The 12,016-nt window shown below is 37.7% G+C and overlaps 1 protein-coding gene across 6 annotated transcripts in view; it reads left to right on the plus strand.

Annotated features, from left to right (window-relative positions):
- The window catches only part of DAAM1 (dishevelled associated activator of morphogenesis 1), a 183,922-nt gene that overhangs the window by 117,231 nt on the left and 54,675 nt on the right, over positions 1-12,016 (plus strand). For all 6 annotated transcript variants that reach the window (XR_014173944.1, XR_014173945.1, XR_014173946.1 and 3 more), the window contains exon 4: positions 10,103-10,174. Coding sequence is in view for 3 of the 6 variants with exons in the window: in XM_081936992.1 (XP_081793118.1) it covers positions 10,103-10,174 (72 nt within the window). In the remaining 3 variants the exon portion in view is untranslated. The remainder of the gene's footprint in view (positions 1-10,102; positions 10,175-12,016) is intronic.

A 12,016-nucleotide genomic window follows, 5' to 3' on the forward strand; every position in this document is an offset into this window, starting at 1 on the left:
TGGATATATTTGCCAAGGCCTTCACTGCTACTATAAGTACTAGTTTGTGGGGTATTTCTTGACTGCTGGTTCCTTTATTCTTCATAGTCAATTCAAAAAAGCAGAATTTATCCACCATTTCCATGGTAAAATTATAAAGTATAAGGCTGGTGGTTGTACTGTTGTAATTAGTTTGGTCTTCATTATAATTAGAATTTTCACTGTATTCATTGCTAGAACTTGCAAATTATTCACATTTGCATGTTCAGCTTTCATATCCTAGTTTTCTGAGCAAAATTTCAGAAGTGGTTTATTATTACCTTCATCGTGGGGAGAGTAACTGGCCCAAACTCAAACACCTGGCTTCTATGCCTAGGGCAGGACTAGAACACAGATTTCTCTGACATAGAGTAGTGCCTCACTGATCCAAACTAGTCTCCATCTTATACTGCTTGATTTGCAGAAGTGTAACACAACAGCATTGTGACTGTGTGATTCTCAATGTGATTTAGGATAGACCAATGTTAATAAAAAGGCAACCTTTCAGGAAATGTATAATATTTCAAAGTACGGTGGATCAAATTAAATTTCTTTTTATTCAGGATCATGAATGCTTACCAGTTAGTAATGTTCAAATAAGTACAATCTAATTGGAAATCATTTGTCTGCCATGTCCAGATAGAAAATATTATAGATCTTTACTGAAAATGAATACAGTCCCATCTTTGTAGGAAGTGCCTTTATGAGTTTTTATGTTTGGGTGTTCAAAACATGTTTTCAGTTACACCTTATACTAAACCAAGGCATTACTCTTCTTAGCCCATTTCTTATACCATTCTTCTCCAAGCAGTGTTCTCCGCATGGATTGAACTATAACATCCACCACTCCTAGCCAATGTGGTTGGCCAGCTGCTCTACATTTACTAGCACTGCTCTACATTTACTAGCAGTGCTCTCCATTATTTGAGAGAATGCCAAAGTATTTCCAGCCATATACCATATAGTGTTTTGCATACTATTATATGTTCTACAACTGAGGTCAAAACGGGACAAGTATTTCAGCAGCAATGGTGGGACAGAAGTAATACATGCATATGTTATAGCAATGGTATACCTATCTACCCACACATCCTTTTGAATAGTTGTCCCTATTCAGGTCTGTCTAGAAACTGGAGAGTGCGTAATACAGTAAGTCCGATGCTTAAACTCAAGGAAGCTCTATAAATATAACCTGTATAACATAACCTCTATAATATTGGCCTGTGAAATGAGTACTACAGCCATCTTCTCACTTGTCTCCATCTTGGTGCTCTTGAAATTTGTTGAAACGGCTGCCCAGAATTGCCAGGTTGGGGAGGCAATCATTTTGGTTTTCTTCCAGTTGAACGTGCAGAGATGGTGTTCTTAGTTGAGTTCTGTTATGGTTAATTGAAAGCTTGCAAATTGTCTCCCTTAAGACCTGACTGTGAGGAAATACAGTTTTGTCTGCCTCGTTCACACCTTTTCCATTCAGAAACCATTTCCCCCTTTTTGTTTCCGTCTTGGACATAAAGACAGTTAGCCCTCTGAGTCTTCCTGGTGCTGGCTGACCTTGGACTGGGATTATTCAGGCTTCTGCCCTGTCTTGTCTGCATATCATCAAATACAGGAAGTGGCTGCAAATTTATGGTCCAGGTGCAGAAATGAGAAGATCCTTTAATTATGCCGCACTGGCTGTGATTGTTTCGTCTACAACTGAGCCAAAAACTAAGAAGGCAAATAGATTTTCATGTTGGAATCAATATGTAAAGTAGGAGACAAATTTTGGAAAACAAATCGGCAATGAAACCCTCAATGCGGTTTTCCTTGTATACATTCAAGCTCTGGATGTTAATTGAAACTCAAACCATATAAAAACCCTTGCTAGCTGTTGTTTTAAGTTTCATGAAACTCTGCCATCCCTAGATTACTGGCATAGAACAAAATCTGAAGGAGTTGTCAAGCCAGATTTAGAGAAATTGTACAAACTGATTACGCTAAACCTTAGGCAGAGCCCCTCTGTTAATCATCTTTCAAACCATGTGATTGATTGTAGCTCAGACCTGTCTAAAAAGAGGTTTAATCATTTTCCAGATTTGTGCTCCTTACCGTTGCTTACCAGCAGTTACATTTATTTTATATATTATTGGATACAGCGTAGTTTTATCACTACACCAATAAAATCCATTATATTCTATCCATAGCACAGTTCTATCTTGGGATTGGTCTTAAATCTGTTTGGCAGAGAAGAGAACAATTTGAATTTTTGCTTCTGTTCCATCTACACACTGAGCGTATATAATGCAGATGAGAGTATAAAGTGTCCTATTTGAAAGTTAATACATACTCATTACCTAGCACTTAGCCCATCTTTATGGATCTCAAAAATCTAAGCAGTCAGGATTCATTAGTACTTGGATAGAAAAGTTTCAGGAAATACTTCATGGCTAAGATGGAAATCTGTAAAATAATCCCAGAAGAAGAAACTTTGGAATTCTTGTATTATTTATGAAATACAAGGCACCATGTTTAACTCAAAAGAAACCTTTGTATACTATCCTAATTATTTTAATTATGGTTGTATTGAATTCCCCAGTGAGACTACGGAGTCTTACTAGGAAGCACAATATGAACATAATTCTGTTATGTTGAACACAAATTGCCATATTTCTTATCCACTGAAAATTGCTTCAAAATTCTCTTAAAGTGCCTCTACTTTACTGTTTTTTTTAATAAGGAATTTATTTAATGGTTTGCATTGTTTAAATTGTTAATGGAATGAATTGTCTTTTGGTATTTAAGTAGTCAAAGAGTATAATGAGATTTTGTTTAATCATTTAGTTAATGCCTGGCTTTTCATGATGTGATGGACATCATTTTGCTAGGATTGTTGGTCAGTAATGATTAAGGGTTCTTGTAAACTCGTGTTGATATCTGGTCACATTGTCCTCTGTCACCCTCTTTCAGTTGCCTTCAGTTTATGTAAATAATGATTTTTTAAAATCTAAAAATGTATCTTCAAAATCTGCAGGAATTGTTGTGTACACTTTCCATTATTGCTGTACAAGTGTCTTCCAGATGTGAATCTGGGGTTCCTTTGAAGCCTCATCGATAAAGCTGGAACATGCTTCTAAGTACAATAGAATCTGGTGGCATTTGTTAATAGTTGATTGTGATATACTATAAAAGGATATATTATACTTTTATGAAGCTGATAAAATAAGCTTTGGATTTTGTTGCTGCTACTCTTGAACTAGTTTTTTTTTAATTGTACAGATTTTGTTTGTGGCTTAAGCTGTTATTGTTTTCCTTAGTATGTTCTGAACCTGTTTAGGAAAGCTGAGGATTTACTTGTTCCTGGTATCATATACCTTCTTGAAGCACCGATTTGAGAAAATACCTTAATTTAAAAGAAAAGTAAACCACCACAATTGCTGTTTTAACCAACCTCCCATTGACACCTCAGATGCATTTCTTGATACATGGCTGCTGTCCCATGAGAGCATAAAATTGATCAACAGTCTGTAAAAAAAAAGAGAAAGAAAAGATGTTTTATAGAAGCTGAAGCCAATTCAGCATAGTAGAATACTTGATCTATCTTGCCTCAGCTCCCTTGGCTGTACTATCAGTCTAGACTCCCAGGAGATGTTTTTATTGAAGGATTCTCCTGGTACAAATTCCCAGGTGAAAGGAGTGGATACGGGTCAGAGTCAAGCTAATAGTCTACTTGTGATTCTTCCCACACAGTCCATGAAATATCTCACCACCACCACCAACTGATGTTGTAAACCAGAGACAGAGTTCTTTGGAGGTTATAATAAGATCTGTTTTTTGTATAATCTGATGCATTATGTCAAATATCTCCCCACAGAACTGTGGTGAAAAATGAGCATCTTTTCAGAATATTGATGATCTATTACATCATTTTATAATATTGGATGCATTCCATATGCTGGAACGTAGGTCAAGATAGGAACTGAACAGGCAATATTTAAATAAATGAGGGAATTTATTCCAGATGCTATGATACCTACTCTAATGAAGTAGTGTGATCCATTGATATATGCAAATAAAGTAGTGATATACCATATATATTCATTTTGTTCACTGAATCTCCTAAGATGGATTTCTCATGGAAAAATTCAGTAAATGTGTGTAAGAGCTGAATGTGGTGACTATAAAAGGTTAAAAGTTTTTATTTCTACCGGTATATATTGAAAATCAATTTTCATCATGGCTTAAAACAATGGAGGAGGAGAATTAGGAATGTTTGCCTCCTTGCGTTATCTGTAAAAAAAAAAGGGGGGGGCATAAGAAAAGTCTAATAATAATATCCAGAGCTGAAGAATCCATTTATATTTTATGAAATTTGTTTTAAATGCCACAATTGTCAAGAGAATTTAAAGTATGTAAAATAAACTTGTTTAATAAGATAATTCCAAGCAACATTGGGGAATTAGACTGGACTAATTTTAAATACTAAAATATATATTATTAAATGAATCGTAAATGTCCACCTTAATGCAAGAGGTGGAATACTGGCAGTTTTTGGAAAAGTAAGATATCACAAGAATTGCACCCATGCTAGAAACACAATTGGTATTCCAAAAGACTATGAGACCTGTAGGGCCCTCTGATCTGAATCATCCATCATCTGGCATATTGTCTTTCATTTTGTAGTTTCTATCAATGTGGTTTTCTTGGTAACATGCAAGAGTTTACCACTGTCTTCTTCTGCATAGTATAAAATGATGCCTTTGTCATTTTAATTAAATTGATTAGCAGCCTTCAGTCTCTATCTATATTGCTGCTGCCCATAATAGGTTCCTGCTTGCTTTAGCTGGTACTTGGGATGACTGGTATCCCATGAACTCACCTGCTGGAAGGATATACTTTTGGCATATGCTCTTGATAATTTTCCCTCATAGGAATAACTGCCACAGTGAAACTGGGGGGGGGGGGGAGAGGCGGCTTTTTTAATGACCTTATAAAATTTAGTATTTGTTGGGGAATTGCTTAAGTCAAATGATGTGTTCATAATAGTAATAATATTAATATTGTTGATATTTTTATTGCCATTAATATTGATCAAGTTTTCCATTTGTTTTAAATATTTATGAAATGCTATGAGTAGAGGTTTATGTTATACTTCGTGTTATAGGAGAACAAACATGCTTTGCAGGCACTGAACAAAAGAACTGGCTGAGTTTCTAACAATGTTACATTTTGGCTAGCTGTCTGGATATTTATGGTAATGGTATGTAGTGAGCTTTCTCCCATATTTGGGCATACCAGGGGTTGTAACACAAATACCTATTTCCCTGGCTCAGCTGATAAGGAGGAGAGCCTGTGGCTTAGTGGCTAAGACTCCTGCCTAATATGTAATACAGCCCAGGTTCAAATCCCAGTAAGGGTATGGCTAGCTGATGAGCACTAAATAGCTCAAAATAGATCTATACTAGTCTCCCTTTATTTATTTATCAGCACAAATACAACACAAATATAAAAAGGCAACATTAAAAATAAAAAATATGGTTTTCTGCCTGGATGGTTTTCTGTAATGAGCCGAAGGACAGAAAGGGGGAGTAGTGAGCTTCCTCCCATATTTGGGCATACCAGGGATTGTAATGCTGGTTTTGTTGTATTCGGGTCTTTTCCCGTGTAAGATTGAGATTGTCTTTGCAACGTTTCAGCAAGATCTCACTTGCCATCTTCAGGCTTGGGCTTAAAATGGGATCGGAGCTGCCGTCTTTCTGTAAATCTTGGTGGGAGGGGATGGGGTGCTGGCTTTGTTTCAGTAAGTGGAATGATTGGTTGTGTGGTTGTATCATGATTGGTAGATTGGTGCTGATTGGTGCTGGCTGTGTGTGCATTGTTGTTTTGTATTGTAACGGCTTGGGTGGTGGGTGGTGTTCGTTTGTTGGCTAGGGCTGGTTTCCAGATGTTTGGTAGGCAGTAGGTAGATGAGGCCAAAAACAATATATATATATATACACCCAAAACCCAGCCTGAAGATGGTGAGTGAGACCTCGCTGAAGCGTTGCCAAGACAATCTCAAACTTACACGGGAAAAGACCCGAATACAACAAGACCAGCATACCAACACCTGTGAAAATCTACAAATCTACGAATATATATATTTTCTCTTTTCCTATTTTCTCTTTTCCTCCATACAACCTATTGCAACAATGAAAAGACTTTCAATTATTTAAAAAAAAAACTACTCTGAGACAGACAAACAGCAAACTTATAACCTTTTGATATCACCATGGAACACACACAAACCATCAAAATCCCTCCAAAGCATCTTAACTCAGAGGCTCAGTAACCAAAGAAGAAGAACAAACAGGAGTAATCTACAACCTACAGTATAAGAACTGTAACAGCCAATATGTAGGATAGATAAGTAGAAGATTGGCAGAACACATTCACACTCACAGAAGATGTAATGAAAATTCCTTAGTCTCTCAACATAAAGACAAGTTCAACCACAATTTCAATTGAATTAATATTTTAGTTCAAGCCAAATCCAAAAATGCTAGGGAGTTTCTGGAAGCTTGGCATTCTGACAGATCAGCCATCAACAGACAGATAAATCCCATCTACACACCATTTAAAAGATATAACTAAAACAATAAGCAAACTACACTCTCCCATTCACTGATGATAGTACATAGCCTAGTAACAAAATGTCTGCAGGTGCACAATCACTTTATGAGCTCCAGATATATTGGGATGACAATTCCCTGAATTCTAGCAACATAACCTATGCAGACCTTTATGCTATTGGGAGGGTTCCTTGGTTTGGAAAGTCAATGTAATGGTTTCCTTAAAAAGAAAAGTTGACAAATTAATTCATTTGCCAAATGGATTCTTAACAGCTGTCACATGCCTCTTTGGTTTTAGTGGGGAAGTACCTTTGACACTTTTCTCTGTGTTTTTAGAAGGAATTTCCCCCTCCAAATGCCATGTCCCCTTGACATTCTGCTTTCTTAACAGCCCTCCCTGGATCTCATTGGCAAATGGATGGCATTCCTTGGCTTAAACAGTAGGCATTAAGTTTCATGATAGTTGTGAAAGCCTCTTTCTCATGGCAGGCTTCTTTAGTCAGCCAAACCAAGTTTTGGCAGGCAACAAGGTTAATGCATGCTAGTAGATGAGGCCAAAAATGTAACAGAGATTGGCAGCTATAAACACATAGGTTCCCTGTGGTTGCTTTGGAAAATAAAAATTACAGCATGGAGAGTAATGTTTGCAAGTAAATCAGCCTGTTTCCCTTTCCGACCATGAATTATTGGACAGATTTATTTTTGGATGGGTGGGCGAGGGACATATAAGAACATATTGCTTGGCTTTATCAAGGGCTCACATTTTTTAAGGCAGGCTTCCCCAGCACGGTGTCCCCCAGGTACCTTAACTGTAACTCCAGACTTGTATTGCTTCAGAGGGAAATTGGCTAAAGACAGTCTGCCTTAAAGGGAAGGATGAGAATGCATCTCAGCACTAGAATCGAGATGGATTTTTTAAAATATCTACTTCATGATTCCCTCTGTGGCAGATAAATACTCTGAATGTTTGGTCTGGAAACACTTTGGCTCTTAAGGATTGGTTCCCCTCACACATATGTGCTAGTCATTCTGGACTCTAGGGGGCAGTGCTCGTCTCCGTTTCAAAGCCGAAGAGCCAACGCTGTCCGAAGATGTCTCCATGGTCATGAGGCTGGCATGACTAAACGCCAAAGGCGCACGAAACACTTGTTACCTTCCCACCAAAGATGGTTCTTATTTTTCTACTTGCATTTTTACATGCTTTCAAACTGCTAGGTTGGCAGAAGCTGGGACAAGTAACAGGAGCTCACTCTGTTACACAGCGCTAGGGATTCGAAACACTGAATGGCCAACCTTTCTGATTTACAAACTCAGCGTCTTAGCCACTGAACCACTGCCTTGTCACGATGTTAAAAAGTTTGCTAGGCATGAACTGACATTCAAGAGTTAAACTAAGAAAGCTTTATTGCGCAGGTCATAAAACAAAATGTTATCTGAAAGTGATTTACTGCGCACGCGTTACACATTCCAAATTCCTTTCTTCTTTGTTTGGCAGCCAACTTTGGCAGACGGAGCTTTCATTATCAAAATGTAACCATTAGTTATTTTCTGTTTCATTTACTTTTTTTATTTTATTATTAAAGTTTGTTTGTTAATTAGAATACTTTTAAAGACTTTTATTTTTCTCAATATCTCAAAAGATATGCGGAAGGGAATCAGCCACGGTCCATTGATCTCAGATATCAGGCGTTTTTTTCCCCTGACATGCCTCCCTTTTAAGGGTATTACCAACCTGGAAAGAAGCAGAAGAGAGCATGTCGGTGTATAGAAAGTCACTGGTTCAGTCCTTTGGCATGAAGTAATAGTAAGCTGGTCTAAGTGAGTAGATGGCAGCTTCCTGAGTTGGGAAGGATTCATTGGTTCCTGCTGATCAACCAGGCAGTTCCTAGATACCCTGTGATTTTTAAAAGATGTTGTGAGACTTTTGAGTATCTGACAACATGGAGGGCACAAGGTTGCCTTCTTTTCTATGGTCAATAAAAGTTGTGTGGATAAGTTGGTGCTACTGCAACAAAAGTTTTGGCTATATAGATAATCCTTGACTTACAACCACAATTAGGCCCAAAACTTATGTTATTAACTGAGACATTTATTAAGTGAATTTTGCCCCATTTTACGACCTTTCTTGCCACAGTTGTTAAGTGAATCATTGCAGTTGCTAAGTTAGTAACACTGTTGTTAAGTGAATCTGGGTTCCTCAATGACATTTGTTTGTCGGAAGGTCACAAAAGTTGAATATACAACCCCAGGACACTGCAACCGTCCTAATTATAGCCAAGCATCCAAAATTTGGTCATGTGACCATGGGAATGCTTCAATGGTCGTAATTTACGTGTGAAAAATAGTCATTTGCAGTGCTGTTGTAACTTTGAACTGCCACTAAATGAACTGTTTTAAATTGAGGTCTACCTGTACTTGTTACTTTTAGCAGCCAGAGTGCCAACTAGCCACTGCTCTTCTTGTGGGAGGGAGGGAGGGAGGGGGCTCAGCTGCCCATTCAGTCCTCCATCTGATTTCATTTTCTGTTTTCTTTTCCAATAGACAATGTTCTCTGACAACAGAGCCTAGACAGTCATTGTTAAGCTGCACACCAGTTGTGCTTGTTGTGCTTCCTTGAGGTCTTTTATTTTTGAGACTTGCACTTCTGTGTGGTAGGCTTCCCTCAGATTGCTCTCATCCTCTTTTTAATGCCCATGTTCTTAGAAGGGATTTAAGATTATTTTACAAGATTCTTAATCCTAGTCATTCAAACTTTTTTGAGCTCAAAGAGGCAAAAATGATCGCTGTGAATTTATCATTTACAGTACCAAGACAATTTTACTCATTTAATCCTTTAGCAAATCCTGAGCCACGTGCCTCGTGCCTATTTAGTCTGCATTTGGATTTAAATTAAAGCTCTTTGACTCGGAATTTCAGTCCTGACAGAGAGCATCAGGTGGAGAAAGTGTTTTGAAGGGGGAGAGAAGATAAGCCCCCTAAGAAGGCTCAGTTACAAAGGCAGCAGCAATTGCAGAGAAGGCAGAAATGGGGACAAGGAAAAATGACCGCTGTTTTGAACAAAAATGTAGCCAAAAAAACAAACAAACCAGGGATGTATCTTTTTGTGGTTGCAGCTTTTAAAACCAATTTGTTGAATGACTGTAGATAATACAGTACATTATTAATAGAATGACATTACCAGGGAAAGCAGAATATGACCCCTTCTGTCTTTTCATTGAGGCACTTATTTTAATCCATACCCAAAAATTGAGTGAAGCCTATCGAAAACAATTATTTCTTTTCATTTAACACTATCACATTATTATATGTCACAATTTCCAGTTGATAACATTTATTAGTAAGTCCAAAAAATGAGATCAGCTTATAAAAATAATTTCTTCAGTCTATGGAGTGACATTTAGCCATTTGGAATAAGGTACTTTGCATTTTATAGCTATTGTATATAAGCAACAAGGAAACAAATATTCTAACATTATTCTTTCACTTGCTTATTTCAGGACCAAGAAGAAAATAAAGGGGCCACGAGCTGGCCTGAATTTTACATTGATCAGCTTAATTCCATGGCTGCTGTAAGTGGAATTATCTATTGTTGTGTCTAAAAAGAAAAGATCTGAGAATTAAGAGCAAAGCTCTAACTTTTGGTTGCCACAATGTAAAAAAGATGTTGAGTCTCTAGAAAGAGTGCGGAGAAGAGCAACAAAGATGATTAGGGGACTGGAGGCTAAAACATTTAAAGAATGGTTGCTGGAACTGGGTATTTCTAGTCTGATGAAAAGAAGGACTAGGAGTGACATGATAGCAGTAATCCAATATCTCAGGGCCTGTCACAAAAAAGAGGGAGTCAAGCTATTCTCCAAAGCACCTGAGGGCAGGACAAGAAGCAATGGGTGGAAATTAATCAAGGAGAGAAGCAACTTAGAACTAAGGAGAAATTTCCTGACAGAACAATTAATCAGTTGAACAACTTGCCTCAAGAAGTTGCAAATGCTCCAACACTGGAAGTTTTTAAGAAGAGATTGGACAATCATTTGCTTGAAGTGGTGTAGGGTTTCCTGTCTAAGCAGGGGGTTGGACTAGAAGACCTCCAAGGTCCCTTCCAACTCTGTTATTCTCTCCTGTTCTGTTCAATTCTGTAGTAAAAGCATTTTTAAATCTTAATTTTAAAGAATTGATAAATATTATGCATTATTTTACAATATTTATTATTCATATTTTTTGGGGGAAAGATCATGAACCATGTATGGCACTGAAGCATTGCTTACAGCTGCCTTTTGATCTTCAGCTGCCATAAACATGATTTCAAAATTGCAGTAGCTATTCAGAAGGGCTAGAAATTAGTTCGTTTTAAAAGTGTGCATTACTTGATTCTTCAAAAGCAAAAATGCCCATAGTGTGCTTTTGTTGAACCACTAATGTGTGACTCATTAAGTTTGTCCATTAACTTGTATGTACGAACTCTGCTTCAATGTTTAGCTGCATTTTGTGTAAAGTCACCCTTCGATCTCTTCACAGGTCTTCTGACATATATTGTGCTATTGAGAAAATTAATCTACATATATAAGGCCTTTCCTTTACTGAGTGATGCAGGGAGACATTAGTTTTGGCTTGGGATAATTATCAGTAGAAGCCAAAAGCTTTTAAACAAAAAAAAATGAAGGTTTTGTTGAAAAGTTCAAGATTGGTTCACCTTCCAGTTGTCTGAGCAGCAAAAGACCAGTTATGTTTGTAAATGGGAGGGGAAAGAGACTTATTAAAGACTTATTAAAGAGACTCACATCAACTTTAAGGGAGCTAATTTACTGACTGTTGAATGTTACCCAGTCATGCAACAGAAGTGAGCACTTAATAAAGCACCTGGAATTTGTATAGAGAACTGCAGAGGTCTTCTTTCTGAATGCAGTACAATCTATTCAGCAGTTGTGAATTTCATATTGTGGTTATGTTGAGAATATGTGTCGGGGTATTTCTCCATGGCAAAGTCAAGCATTTTGGAGATAATTGGACATTTATGTTTCTCAGATATGTGTGATATTGAGTTGGGATAATATATGCCTTGCAACTGTTCAGTGTGGCACTATTGCTCTCTAAAGTTGTCATTAAATAAAATCTTCCCCTGTTGAATTTTACCAATAAGTTGCTGGCATAAAAGAACGGTGTCATTGGTTAAATAGGAGCTGGGTGGCTTGAGCAATTAGGACGCTGGGTTGGAGGTTTGCAAGCTCACATTTGAGACCCCGAGAGCTGACATGGGGTGGGATTGAGGTCCCGTCTTTCACTCCAGCTCATGCCAGAGACATGGAAGGAGCCCCCAACTAGGCATCCCCAGGGCAATGGTGATGTCACTAGCTAATCCTTTCAACCCAGAAGCACATGTGCAGCATTGGTTAAATACTTCTGTGGCACAGCTTCCT

Source organism: Natrix helvetica, assembly GCF_964273705.1.
Source record: "Natrix helvetica genome assembly, chromosome: 1".
Taxonomy (NCBI): Eukaryota; Metazoa; Chordata; class Lepidosauria; order Squamata; family Natricidae; genus Natrix; species Natrix helvetica.